We start from the raw sequence: 15,535 nt of genomic DNA on the forward strand, positions 1-15,535 counted from the left end.
ACGATTAAACATTTCTTTAGTGAAGTCAGTGGTTCTTGAAACTGCTGTCAGGGGTTACATGTGTCAGGTGAACAGGTCAACTGCATGCCTTTTTTTACATTTACTACAGCAAATATTTTCAATGAGTCAATGGGTGAACTGTTCCTCCCGTGGGTTTTAATTCATTTCTAGATCTCTAGTCAAATAACATCCAAATGAAACCAATGGGTTTATGTTTCTTTAATGTATATGTAAGGGATAAGGGTAGCAGTTGGTTATGCCAAATAGAATCCCATCAGGGTGAGAACAGACTTGTCCACCCAATCGTTAAAGATGCAGAAAATAACAGCATCCTCTTCTCTGAAACTTTTCTGTTAGCATTTTCTTCTCACTCAACCAGTCCTGTAACACAGCCAAAGCCCATACTGTGTTTCAGTTTGTGGTTGCTTTGTGTCGGATTTCTTCCAATTGATAAGTTTCTCTTTCAATCGGCTCCTCCTGTGTTCAGACATCCCTTACTGTTTCGTGTTGTCTTGTCTTTCATTCTCTGCTGGTGACTGGTCAACCATTAACTACCAATGTAGCAGTAAAATATATCTTCCATGTTGTATACCAATGCAATAAGAACATTATGTTTTGTCTCATTGTAAACATGAGGAGGAAATCATAAACAGTACTAAATGTGTTGAAGTCCTTTCCATGGATTTGTTTGATACATGTGACGTGTCTGATCAGGTTGTCCCTAACGTAGAGGTTTTGACCAATCTGAATCAAGAATTCAACATAGCTGGGAGAATAGTGAGAAAGCCGGGTAATTTGTGTTATTTATTTCTCCCTTAATTTCCAGGGGTAATTAAAAAATTCTGTTGTTGAACTTGACCAAGAAACTAATTAAAACGTCTTACCTTGAACTGTTTCAGAAGGGAGTCAATCATCTAACTAACCTGTGATAGAGTGGTAGGAACTTCAAGAAATATCTTGGCATAAGTAATGGGGATGTACTGTGCAGGATTGCTACACTTGGATGCTGTCTCTGATTTATTTACCTTCCCATATTGCTTTACTTGTTACTGTCTATTTTTGATATGTACCATGTATATTTATGTTTTCAATGCTGTCACTGCATATAAGGAAGTGTACAACGGACACTGTCCACTAGAGGTAGGATCACTTTCATATGTGCCGAGGCTTCCCTTTTGGCAATTTCTGATTTTTTGCTTGTTATGTGGCTATATTGGAAAACTTAAATAAACACACTTAAAAAAAAAAGAAAAAAAGAATGGAGTCAATCTTTTTATAAACTATGTACAAGAATCAAACATTTATTGAGATGGAAGTGAACCACAAAGCTAATTCTGTTGATGTACAGTAAAAATCCCTTGACAGCCAATGTGCAAAGCTAAAAGAACAATGTGAATATAATCACCCAAAATTTGAAATAATAAATATAAATACGTTGTATTAAAAGGAAAGGTCCCAAATAATATAAATAAAATATATTTGTCCTTCTATTATTGTATCTTTCACTCTCTCACACACAGTCACACATGCACACAAACCCCTTGCTAATTGAGCCCAGTGTGTGAGTACAAAGGGGTCATCATGAGGGCAAGTTGGGCTGCTAAGTTGATCTGAAAGCTCAATGAGCATGATGACAGGACAGGAATGTCTCATTTTAATCTACAGTTGTACAAATCCACTTATTTATCCCTATTTTCTGACTGTAATCTCGTTTGCACAGGCAAATACTGCTCTATTTTTAATCAAACCATTGTAGAAGCACTTAGACCCTGATCACTGCTGATGGATTTTTTCCCATGTGTGCCCTAGCTGAAAACGTGTGTAATTTAAGCAGAATAGTCTAAGAGTTAAACTTCCTTTTAGTCACACATTCTGTGCTCACATTGCTGCTCATGTTCAGTTTGAAAATGTGTTTTCAAACCTTCTGAACTAATTTTAATGTAAAAATATTGAATTGTCTTTACATTTAAATAGCAACATTATTCTATGTAATACAACTTATTCACTGTGTTAAAATCTGAAATTGAAAGAGCCAACATTGATGATGTGACCTTACTGTACAATAGCCTTGAACATAACAAAAGTAGGCTATAAAGCCTTTTAATGAGTAGATTGACGTGAAATTAAAGTTTTACTACGTAGTACAGCTCTAGTCGTTGTAAACATTTATGGAGAGATCATCTGACATTATGCCATACTGGTTTATTGTTCTCTCCAGTCAGCAACAGCTGCTGATACTCCGCTTTTGCTTTCTCTTCTCTAACTTGCAGTCTTTCCTTGTAACCCATTAGTCATCACATTGAATTGTTCTGCAGCTTTTGTGTATGAGTGTGTGTGTGTGTATGTGTGTGTGTGTGTGTGTGTGTGTGTGTGTGTGTGTGTGTGTGTGCGTGTGCGTGTGTGTTTCTTTCTGTCTGTGTGTTTAAGAGAAGGGAGAAGAAAAAGAGTGACAGATGAGTCACAGACAGACTTCTACTTATATAAAATGCAGCAAAGTTCCCTTGAAATGTTTTTAACTTTAGGGTCACTTGGTCCTTATCTTTATAGCTGTTCAAATAAGTTATCCTTTATCTTATTATTTTGCACAAAAAGTATGCTCTCTCTCTGTGGCTCTCTCATGCTTTCCTCATAGTTTCCCAGCCTCGTTTCTGTCAGTGAACGGATCAGTGAGCTGCCCAACCTGGTAGAAAATTGGATTTGGGTCTTTTCAAAGGGACCGGCAGTCAGTGTAGGCCCCACCTCCTTCGTACTTAGCGCAGTGACGTCGGGACGCAGCGCCTCTCTGTCACTCCGCAGCAGAATCTCCATCAGCAAGCTTAACCCCTGTGGACGCAGCACCTGTCTAAAACCACAACAAGGGCGTCTTATCAGAATATAGGTCCCCCCAACACATCGGAAATGGAAGCGGCGTCATCCTGCCTCTCTCAGAGCAGGTAAGACTGAAAACACTGGATGTTGGCGGAGCAGAATGAAATGTTTACTCTGTTTTCCCCGGATTACTAGCATGTAAGGGCTCTCCTCTTGGGATGACCCCTCTGACGTCAATGTGTTTGCTACAGGTGGAATGTAAATATTATTAAAGTGAAATAGACAGACCTATAATAAATGATGCCTTTACCTACTCATTTGAAAAGCCAGTCTATCCTAGTCCACTAAGAGCCTCGGAGGTTATAGCAACAGCAAGACTGGTCAGACCCGCTTGTGTTTAGCTGGAGTGTTAGCTCCAGCAGCACCTCGGACAGCTCCAGGCGAAAGCGAGAGCCTGAGAAGGAGAAGCCATGAGCTCATATCCTGCTCATCTGGTAATCTGTTACATCATTCTCAGCTCAGATGTGACATGCACGATCAATGATTATTAGATTGATATAGCGTTTGTATGATTAATCCTTTATGATGAATAAAGAGGCACACAAAAAACAAAGACCAAACTGTGAAAAATAAAACATTTGAAAAAACGTGGCAAATTTTATAGTTTAATTTAATAGTGGCCTACTGTAATAAACAATAATATACCTTAGTTAATATAAAGCCTTCCTGAAAGATATCAGTAGGAGAATATACACGTTTTAGAGATTTTAGTAGTAGTGCAGAAAATCTAATTAATCAAATTTAAATTGAAAACAGTTTCACTTATGTTCAACCTGTTGAGCAAAAAAAACTTTTAACAACTTGAAGTTGTTGCAATGAGTTTATTATTACACGTTTTAGTGAGATTTGTCAATTAAGGTACACATTCGGGCGTCTGTGGCTCAGTGGGTAGAGTCGTCGTCTATCAGTCGGAAGGTTGATCCCAGCTCTTGCGGTCACATGCTGACGTGTCCTTGAGCAAGACACTGAACCCCAAATTGCTACCGCCGTTGTTCAGCAGTATGTGAATGTGAACGAATGAGATTAGCTAATACTGATGGTCCGTCACTAAATAGCAGCCTCTACCATCAGTGAGTGAATGGGTATGAATGGGTGAATGCAACGAGTAGTGTGTAAAAGCACTTTGAGTGGTCAGAAAGACTAGAAAAGCGCTATATAAGTACAAGTCCATTTACCGTTTACCATTTACATTTTAAGGTTAAATCTAATAGAAAAAAATTGGGTAAAGTTTGAAAGAACTCACTCTACACAGTACACATTTCATCCATTACTAAACAAATTGATCACTAAGTGATCTAAAGTGTAAAAGAACACACGATTTCCATTAAACATGCTCACATGCCAATACAATCCATTGACGTATAATCCATGGATTTATTGATGTATGTGACGTCATCCATTGATTTCTCATGCAGAGTTTTGAAGCCTATCAAAAGTGGTCACAATATTGGATGCTGACTCAACCTAACCTTGGCTCGACCTAGCAAGAGACAAAGAGGTGGAGTTGGGGTTGATCTTTAGGCTCCTAGCTAACAGCTACAGTGTGCCTGCCCGTCACTCAGGTCGGCCATGCCCATAAAAAACTAGTGGCCTTGATATCTTCAAAATAATGCGTGTGTGTGTGTGAATAAAGAACTGAGCTATTCAGACCACAACCGTATTTTTTACCAGGCTTTGAACATGTTTATTTATGCAGTAAAGATAGCTTTTGGGGCTTTTGGATCCAGCCTCAGTGGACACTCAAGAAACTACATTTTTCACAGGCTTCACTGGCTTCATATTTCAGCAGAAGGTTGCCGCTTTGCATAATTATGATAAAAAAAAAAACTATCTTAAAAGTTGGCAGTAGCACTGCTCTCTGATTAGTTTAAATGGTCATGAACAATCAAAAGTAGCAGGGCACAAAACTAACTAGGCCTTCAATAATAAAAGTTTATTGCGGAAAGAGATTTGTTGTTGAAACATTTTTCCTTGTCTGTTAATTTAGTCAGTGTGGTTCACCAGCAGTGAGAAGCGTGACATGATTTCTCCCCTCTCCTCTCTGTTTATGAGGTCAGTTTATAGTCACTTGTATAAAATATGACAAACACATTAAAAGTCATCATGTTTCGTTGATAAGAAGTTTTTAGATAATTTTTATTGATATATTGAACATTCCTGCTCATGTATTCATGAATCTGTGTCCTGGGTTTATGACTTACTGAGTAAATGGCCTGAATGGCTGTCAGTCATTGCCTACCTTCTGCTGCCTCAGATTCATTGAATCTGTTGAAGAACACATTTACAGAGCTGCAGACGTTATGTGTGTTGTGCTGCCATTACCACCTGAAGTATGACACGGAGGGGAACTTCTGCGAGTGACAGGCTGGTAATGGCAGCCATACAACAATTCTAGCAATGTTTTAAATGTAGAACAGGTAGATTACTTGCTGCTTCAATGACTCATTGAGGCTTTCAAAGAATGAAAAAGGGCTTTATTTCACCCCTCAGAGGTCCAGCTTTCTGAAATTGTTTCTGATCTAGAATCAGAAAAGGAAATACATCTTTTAGTGAGCACCAAAAGTTACTCTAATGCAGCCATCATCTCATGTGGCAGCTTTAACATAGACTGAGAATCATCAGGCCCTGTGCTGCTGCAGATTGTTCCAGTAAAGGCTGCAGCCTGAAGTCTCAATGTGTTTTATGAACAATGCTTGAGGCGTAAAGGGAACGGTAACAAGGTTATGGCTTTACAACCAGATTTATAATCAGAGTTACACAGCGTCAGACTTGTTTAATGTAGTTCCTCGAGGCGTTTCCGATCAAATCAGCGTCCCTGAATAATAACTTCACAGGTACACTTAAAAAGGCACAGTAAAAACCTGATCATGTGTTGCACGGTGTATAGTTAATTTTTTTTAATGTACTTTACCCCTGCGTTATGAAAGACTTTCCATCCAGCTGATCTTTTCACTGAGATATGAAATGATTGTTAGAGAATACTGTGCATTGTTATTTTTATTACTATCATGATAATGAGCAGATTTATTCCTCATCAAAACAAATTGTCTCTTTATACAAACAATAAAATATTGCTAAAACTAAAGCAATGTTTCGCTTCTTCCAAAGACTTCAAAAAAGCTATCAGCTGTACATTGACTGTTGTATAACTGGCTACATGTACAGTTGGTGATACTTTCCATATTCCTTTTTCCTTTGTTTTCTCTGTGCAGAATATTGTCTTGTTATTGTGTTGTTTTGTGTCTAGCTATCTAGACATGTGTGTATCCTATATATTTTTTAACTCTTTATTCATCATCTTCCTTTGCTTTTTAACTTGCCCAAAAATTTGGACCAACACAGTGGTGTCTATATTACTCATTCTGTTGTGTAATGAAACAGAGCTGCATGTTTGCCTCCGTAGCTTTGCTTTAGTATACTCCTGCTCACTTGTCTCCATCAGCATGACTTATCTTTCAAAACTTGAGACCAATCTGGATTAGTAACAGTTCTAAATAAATGAATCTCTCTTTTGTTTCCAGTTATAGTTATGAAGACTATAAAGAGACAGCAGACTGGCTACTGGCTAACACAAAGCAGCGTCCTAAAGTTGCCATCATATGCGGTTCAGGCCTTGGCGGTCTGGCAGAGCTGCTAGGCGACAGGAATGTGTTCCAGTATAAGGATATTCCACGTTTTCCCATCAGCACTGGTAGGTGATCTCAATAAGGTTCTTTTTGTTTAAAACGTATTGTCAGTGCTTGAAAATGGTTCATCCGCATGCTAGCAGTTGCTAATGATGTATGTCATGCAGTGCAGGGCCATGCAGGTCAGCTGGTGTTTGGTAAGCTGCAGGGCCGTGAGTGCGTCTGCATGCAGGGGAGATTCCACTTCTACGAGGGCTACAACATACACACGGTAAGCAGAGACGAAACCAGACCGATAGTCTACAATCAAGTGTTTGACCAGCAGCAAGAAAACAAACAAGAACAAAATCAACTTAGGCTCATCATTACTATTACAAGTAGGAATGAATCTTGACTAGAGTCTATATGCACTTCAATGCATCTGTTGGAGAAAACATGAGCACCAGAAGCAAAATGATCTGAAGAGACGAAAGTAGTTGATTTATTTATATTTGTACACTTTAAAAAGGACAAGAGGACAAAGCTGGTACCACCTGCTTTACAAGACTTTTATCAAGCACCAATCGACCAAATGGAAAAAACAACTACAAAGTAAACAGAACATGCCTTTCAATACAAATAACGCATTAAGTCAAAATTGATGAAAAGATTAGGCTGCTTCTGTTCACTGAGTGTGCCATATTACTGTGACATCAAATGTGTTCAATGTCAAATTAATGCAGAATCTTGTCTGAATTTCAGACCAGGATTGGGACTTAAGTTTTATTCTCCAGTGCACTCTTCTGTCTGAAGTCATTTATTTCTTTATTCTGACTACAGAGGAGTGCAGATTAGTCCACAGTATTTCTCAAATTCAAATTTTGACCCCATGATGGTGATGAAAAAATGAAGAGATTTTACAAAGGTGGGTTTTAATAATGGGTTTTCATACGACATAACACAAGGTTAGTTAAGAAGCATAATTACAAATTCTCATCTAGAAATCAGGAATGACCAGTGTTCATTATCTGTGCCAGTCCATTAGGTTAGATTCATCTTGACATATTTTACAGACTAAAGTCCTATTTGCAAGGTATAAGTGTTGCCTGGGGAAATCTGTTCATGTAGAATAAAAGCAGAGTGTGTCTGTGTTTTGATCCTGTTAGATTTGACCATGTCTGTTCTTCATAAAGTAAAATTTCAAAGGCAAATCACCAACCATATTTCGGGACAGAAAATATCCTTGAAAGAAATCCCCTGATAGTATTATTGATTTAGTCTGAATCAACATCTCAGTAACTTAGGGTGGTCATTTCAGTTGAAGAAGGTCTTTATGGGTGTTATAACTGCAGATAAAGCCGAAAAAAGCTGATAAAACTATATTTGAAGAACCATAAAGCCCTAACACTCCCCCCCCCCCCCCCCCCCCACCCACCCACCCACAAGAATCTGGGCACCCTACCCCTGGTCGTGAACATTTAAAATGCAGTGTTAGGGCTAAGTGGTAGGGGCAAGGTGTGAGTGGGGTTTAACCTTTTTCTGACCCTTTCTGGTCAGAAGTGATGGCTGTTAAACATTGTAAATAGAGATTATGACTGTATTTTGGGTGCAACCTCAGCTGGATCATTACATCATGCAGTATGGAGACATGTTCACAGAAAGAGCAAACCTGAATCCTTTACAAGATCAGATGGGTTCATTGGCTTTAGGCAGTGTCACCTCCAAAACACGAGCTGCATTATGTCGCCATTCGTATAGAAATAAAAAAAGAGTGCAGACACTGAGGGGGAAGCCGAAGAGCCCAAAGCTCAATAGAAACTGCTTTATTGCATGGTAGCTTATAAACTTTATATGAAATAAGCTTATAAACCTTATACTCTGTGTCCTAAAGTTTTCAATGCACATTCTTTGTGAAAGATTACCAGAGGTGAACACTTCTTCTTTTTAAGAATGTCCAGCAGGCTGTACGCTGTGGAGTGTGATGCTGCTCCCAGCGTCAAGGTGGATCTCGTGCAGCACCTCTGGGTTTTCTATCAGAAATGTCAGTAAATTGGAGTAAATTACAGACTTAATTTATCCAGTGTCAATGTGTCACACCAGACACTGATATCAGGGGGTAATTCATAAATTACCAGATGTTCTCAGGTAACACTAATCCTGTGCAAATAGTGCTGAAGTGAAAAAATCTGTTGCCACATTTGTCCCAAGCGGCAACCTCAGGTCTCAAAACATGAAGCCCATGGGGAAGTGTTATAAACTGCAGTTCATCGAGCATCCACTTGAGGCTGGCTGCAGAAACACCGGAAACCACATAGACACCAATTCAAAAAGGACAATCTTTGCAGCAATGATAAACATGTTTACAGCCTGGTTCAAAAAATAGCTTAGGTCTGAAGAGCTAATTTCTCTATCTGCACACACTGTATGGGGGTTGATTTTTTTTCTAATGCGACGGTTCAGAAGATATTAAGATTACGAGCTTTGCACATTTAAAGACATGACTTGACTGATAGGCGGGAACACTGTAGCTGTTGGCTAGGAGGCTCAAAGCCTGCCTCTTTACCTCACACTAGCTCAACAGAAGTTAGGTTGAGTTCAGCATTTCCAATATGGCCTCCGTTGACGATTGGCTTCAAAACAGCACTGTTGCTCTGCACTGTAAGACATTTCAAGCTGGCTTAACTTGGAAATGTAAGTTCCCCTGCTGCCTTGAAAATGTAAGTTCATTCAACTTCAAAACTAGCTTTGTCTTAAATCTGAAATTAAAGTTAAAAAAGTTGATTTAACTATAATGTACTAGTTGTCACAATATTGTAGTTTAAGTTGTGAGTTAGTTAACTTTTGATATTTCATTGATTCAACTTTATACTGCAAATTCAAACAATGAATTATATAGTTTTATTGCAGTTATAAAACGTGTCTTACCTAATTGAACAAACACACATTTCTCTGTTGTTTCAATGTAAATTTCAAGTTTTTCTTAAGGTAAAATAACTTGACTAATTTGTTTTTACTTGTCTTTATAAGCTATAGGATCATTTCTGTTTCTAATTTTTTTGAACTTAGCTGCATCAGTTAATTTGACAAATGATTGTAAGTATAAATCCCAGTAGGCTATGCTAAATCGTCCAAAGAATTCATTCTTGCAATTTTTACATTCCAAAACCCATATCGCCTAGTTCAAAGTCTAAAACTTCTTCAGGCTTTTTGAGTTAAAGAAAAAACGTGAATGGATATAACTAATTGGGACTATAATGTTTTACAGTTTGCGAGCAGCTGTCTGTCACTTTCTTTCACAGGTTAACTCTTTCTTCATTTTGAAACCTTCCTGATGTCAATGATACACTGCACAAAACTCAAGCTATCAGTTTAAACTCTGAATATGTCTTTGACTTTGAGAAAATCATTCACCGCTTCTGTTTCTGTGGGCTTATTATTAAAAACATGGAATTTACAAATTCTGTTCTTCTTGTCACAAAGGGAGGCTTCAATTGAGTACAGAGAAAACTGCTCTCAGAGTCACACAAGTTTCTACCCAACCATAACATGTGATTTTATGATAATGTGGCACACTACACTGACTAAATATTTAAGTTGAGTGATCAGCTGCTAAACTGTGATGATACACAGCTTGTCATAGTGTGCCATGGACTTTGTCCTGTGGAGAAACAGTATGCTGGTTTTACTGCACCAGCTGTGATGCACCATCTCCTTAGTCAACGATGCCTATAATCCCTCATAACCATAAAAAAACAGTTCCATACTCATAGTTATACAAAGCCACCGCATAATGATACTTCAGCTCACACTTTAGACTTCTAACTGAGCTGAGCTGCACAAAATGCCTCCAACTGAACAAACAAAGATTTGAGTCAGCCCAAGCCAGGGTGGATACATTTCCTCCAGGTCATTTGTATTTGAAGTATGCTTTTCTATGAAGCTGTGCTGGTCTCTGTCCTGTGGTGTGTGACTGGAGCTCTCGGTAAACATAAAGTTCTGAAGTGAGAAGAGATCAGAAGAAATAAGGTTTTGTGTTTCTTATCCTGACCTTGACATGTCTGTCTGTCAACTGACAAGCATTTCTCTTTGCTTTAAAAAAATGTCTTCTAACACATACGAACAAATCTGTACTGTAAGGTTATCGCCTGTAAGCTAGTGTTAGCATTCTAATGCACAAGAATATGATGGTTAGTATACAACATGCTATGAAATGTTACAAGTAAATATATGCTAAATACGAACACATCAACTCTAAACATAAACATGTTTAGAGGGCGTTATTATTATTGTTAAATGTGAGCATGACACAACATGACACAAACCAGAAATATATATGCAGACGAGAAAAAAAAAAAAAAAATGTGAGCAGTGACATCAGCATTTATCTCAACCACCACATCAGTGAACCTCTGGGATGGCTCTACAGTCTTTTGCATGTTCTCTTTATCTGACTGTATCTTTTCCTCCTCCTAAGCAACACCAAGAATCAATATTGACTGCAAACAAGCTCAACAGGAAATATTACTCCTAGAGCCAAACAATGCAACAAAGTCAACTCACGAATAACAGCTTCATGCTTCAGATAAACAAGTCAACTCATGACTAAGTACGTAATTATTATATGCAAAACCTGTGAAATGACAGCCCTGACCTTATCAAGAAACCATGGTACCTCAAAACAATTCTGTAATAACTCGCAAAACACTTTCCCAGGCAATTCCAGCTGTAGAGAAATGTGGAGTAGAAAACGTAAATGTAACAGCAGTGAAAGATAACAAGAGTCAATATGAGCCGTCAGCTTCCTTGTAAAGGTTAGTTCATCGAAACATTTGTTTCAGACAAACACACTTCAGAAACAAACTACAGAAGCAACAGACTCTTCTAAAGTCTGTATGCAGCTGGTAGAATATTCACCTGTCATCTGATATGTGTTCACCTTTGTTGTTCTCAGCTGACCTCAATCTTCGTAAAGATCTGATTTACATCAGAGCAATCAAAGATTGATAGTATCGGTCTCTGAAACAAAGCATGTTCATCTCTCCAGGTGACATATCCAGTGCGAGTCTTCTTCCTGCTGGGTGTGGAGACCCTGATTGTGACAAACGCAGCGGGGGGACTCAATGGCAGCTACAATGTGGGAGACATCATGCTCATTAAGGATCACATCAACATGCCAGGCTTTTCAGGGCAGAACCCGCTGTGTGGGCACAATGATGACAGGTACAAACACCTCACTACAACAATAAACAACACTTTAAAATGTGCAACTTAAAGATGTTTGCAAAGTCTGATTTATTCAATTATGTCTGTCCAGGTTTGGAGTGCGTTTCCCGTGCATGTCGGATGCATACGACGGTGAGCTGAGGGCTTTGGCCAAGCAGACAGCAAAGGAGCAGAGTTGCGACAGCTTTCTACAGGAAGGAGTTTACTGCATGCTGGCTGGACCGACATATGAGACCATCGCAGAGTGCAAAGTCCTGCAGACGCTGGGGGCTGACGCTGTGGGTCAGTTCAGCTCCCTCATGCTCACTTGAAGGGACACTGATGTGTCAAGGGAAAATCTCTTAGTATGATGCTTACTAGGGATATGAGAGTGAATATGAGGACATGGTTAGGACAAGACAAGAGCATTCCACTTTGAACAGATGCAAACAGCTTTTGAATAGAGCAGCATTGATCCATAGATGTTGCTCATTAAGTCCAGTTGTCAGTTTTTCATGGATCTGACTGTTAATGTATACTGTTCTACTGAGTCTCTACAAGACTACGATTTGATTATAGGAGTCTGTGTGAAGGTTTGAGTTTAGAGTGTTAAAGACATACAGTAGCTCTAAGTCAGGTAGAGGATATCTGATAAAAGTCACAATCAAAGTGCATTGTGGGAAATGTAGGATTGAGCTACATTGTTAAAACTAGAAAACAATCACCATTCAATGGAACAATGAGAAGGAAGAAGGATAAATTGAATGGATGGATGGATGGATGGATGGATGGATGGATGGATGGATGGATGGATGGATGGATGGATGGATGGATGGATGGATGGATGGATGGATGATGGAAGGATGGATGGATGGATGGATGGATGGATGGATGGATGGGTGGATGGATGGATGGATGGATGGATGGATGGATGGATGGATGGATGGATGGATGGATGGATGGATGGATGAATTAATGGATGGGTGGATGGATGGATGGATGGATGGATGGATGGATGGATGGATGGATGGATGGATGGATGGATGGATGATGGAAGGATGGGTGGATGGATGGATGGATGGATGGATGGATGGATGGATGGATGGATGGATGGATGGATGGATGGATGGATGGATGGATGAATTAATGGATGGATGGATGGATGAATTAATGGATGGATGGATGGATGGATGGATGGATGGATGGATGGATGGATGATGGAAGGATGGGTGGATGGATGGATGAATGGATGGATGGTCAGACGGACAGACAGATTGTTTGATTGATTGATTGATTGATTGATTGATTGATTGATTGATTGATTGATTGATTGATTGATTGATTGATTCCTACCTTTCTTAATCTACACATACAAAACTCTCCCCTCTCTGTTCAGGTATGAGCACTGTGCCTGAGGTGGTGGTGGCTCGTCACTGTGGCCTGCGTGTCTTGGGTCTTTCGCTCATCACCAACAAGGTTGTGACAGATTATGACAGCACTGAAAAGGCAAATCATGAGGAAGTACTGAGGACTACCAGGCACCGCACAGAGGACCTCCAGAATCTCGTCAGCCACCTCATCAGCAAGATCTAATACCAAAAAACAAATCCAGCTTCATATTTTAGTCACAGTGATAGTTAGATTTGAACATAAGGTAATCGGTGTATGCACACACACAAGATAATCTGGTTAATGTGGGTCTGTTTTGATTTTTTGGTTATTGTATAGCTAACATGATTAGCCTGGGGGTGAAGTTCTGAGGTATGGAGTTCATGAAAAATGTTGTTGTGACAGTCGGAGGTGTCTGATATAGCTCTAATGTCCACAGCACTAGTTAGGTAAAATATTGGCTTATATGTCCAGTTACCTAATTGGTGCTAATAGAGCATAAGTCATACAGTATAGATCATGTCAGCCTGGGTTTTGGTGCAGTTTTCATGTCTTGCTGAGGGCGTGGATTTACTTGATTTATTTTTATTTAGTTTGGTTTTGCCTGCTAATCTGGGGCTTGCAATAATAAGAGGAATAATAAGGGGAATACCAGGATATTTGAACCAGGCTGGTGAGCAGAGTCTCACTGGCCTCTTTGGTAGCAAGTTTGAGTATGCTCCATTGATAGACCACAGCACACATCACCGTTGCCTTGGGTTAGAGTGGCGAAACACAAAAAGACTCAGACATCTCTAACAGCTACAAAACAGTATAACAATTGTAAGACTATTCTAAAGTGTATTTATTCAACATGCTGGAGTACGTATGGACACATAAAACCTCAGTCTGGTATGATTGTTGTGAATGTAGATCTTAAAGTCTTTTATTTTCGTCGTCACTGGCAACCTTTTATTGCAGTCTACTGCTCAGTAATACACCTGTATTGTTTTTGAATACATGCTTTACATCCTGTTTGCCTTCAGTGAGACGTAGCATACAACTCGCCTCTTTGAATGCATCATTTTCTAGTTTAGGTGTGTTCAGATGACACTTTGCACTTTTGCGTTTGCCTCCTCATGTTGGTGCAGGGCTCGAACAGACAGCCCATTACATCTCATAAGTTTATCCAGATTATAATCAATGTTGCTACTAGAAGAGAAAACAGAATATTCCTTGTGACTAAAGAGGATCAGTAGGACCAACTGTCATGTACTTTTCCTTTGCTTTGTGATTGCTTGTAATAATAAGTGTTCAATAAACACTAAATTTAGCTATAAATCAAGTTCATATATTTAAATTCTGATGCGATAAAATCAGAGTTGCATATTTTTATAATATAAAAAATATATTATTTTAAATATCTATTGTATTTACTGATGTAAAACATGCATCAAGTAATATAAGTCTTGTATCTCCATTGAAAAAGAGAATTCAATTATGTAACAGGCCTCTACTTGAACCCCTCCTGTTTATGTAGGGTTGTGTATTAGAGTAATCTTTTAGATGAGCGTTTGTATGTATTGAAATCAAATTTATCACAATTAAAAGCACAATATAATCGATGAGAAATACTGAAAGTTAAAGGCTGATTAAGACAAGCAGTCGTGATGTATGAAAGCTTTTCCGCAGTGGATTGCACAGACCCGTTTTATTTGTACAACAAGAGACCACAGCACTGTAATATCAAGGAGAGCTGTATTACCCAGGCCTGCAGGTTTCAATCTTCCCTGCACTGATTTGGAACCTCCTGCCAGGTTCCTTTGACCGACTCATTCATTAGAGCTGGAAAGGCCAGAGAAATCCTGGATCAGCAGGTCCACCTCTTAGACCATTTATATCAGGCTTATCATCAAGATGCTAATGGAAGTCTTAAAGGGGAATTAATCTCAGAGTGAAACCTGCCATCATCAAAATGTAGAAACCAGAAAGCTGCTGCATTCACAACTAACAGGGGAACTTGTTTAAGTACAGATGATTCACTTAAAGATGAGGCTGTTTTCCCTTATTTGCACAACTTCACATTTTGCAATTAATTTCCTTCTGGTTTGTTTCCCTCATGCTCTCATTTATTTGACTAAATCCAAACAATATTGCAAGCTCCACCGTATCATTATGCTGTAAATGTACCTATGTCCCTATGTTAATGTCTAATTTGGATACAAGACAAACATGCTTTTTTTCAAACCTGCCTACTATCATATCAACTGTTGTTGCTTTTTGCTGTCAAATAAAAACTGTCTGGGTACATAAAAATGGTGTATTTAGCCTTTAATCTGTGTATGTGTGAGTGAGTACGTTGTCTAATACTATGTACCAGAATCAGTCAATGTAGAAAAAACTGTTTCTTTTGCTTTCAGGCAAAATGATCATGATGACACCTTGAAAAAGTTAGATAAAAGTGAAGACCACTCCACTCCACTTCCCTTCTA

At 38.9% G+C, this 15,535-nt stretch overlaps 1 protein-coding gene across 1 annotated transcript; it reads left to right on the forward strand.

Moving 5' to 3' along the window:
- The first annotated feature begins 2,783 nt into the window (after nucleotides 1-2,783).
- pnp6 (purine nucleoside phosphorylase 6) lies at nucleotides 2,784-15,359 on the forward strand. The gene is made up of 6 exons (XM_034684888.1): nucleotides 2,784-2,933; nucleotides 6,390-6,559; nucleotides 6,662-6,765; nucleotides 11,518-11,693; nucleotides 11,788-11,978; nucleotides 13,072-15,359. The coding sequence occupies exons 1-6, from the start codon at nucleotides 2,899-2,901 to the stop codon at nucleotides 13,266-13,268; spliced, it is 873 nt and encodes a 290-aa protein (XP_034540779.1). The 5' UTR covers nucleotides 2,784-2,898; the 3' UTR covers nucleotides 13,269-15,359.
- Nucleotides 15,360-15,535: the final 176 nt, after the last annotated feature.

The sequence above is a fragment of the Notolabrus celidotus genome, chromosome 6 (genome assembly GCF_009762535.1).
Source record: "Notolabrus celidotus isolate fNotCel1 chromosome 6, fNotCel1.pri, whole genome shotgun sequence".
NCBI classification, from domain to species: Eukaryota; Metazoa; Chordata; class Actinopteri; order Labriformes; family Labridae; genus Notolabrus; species Notolabrus celidotus.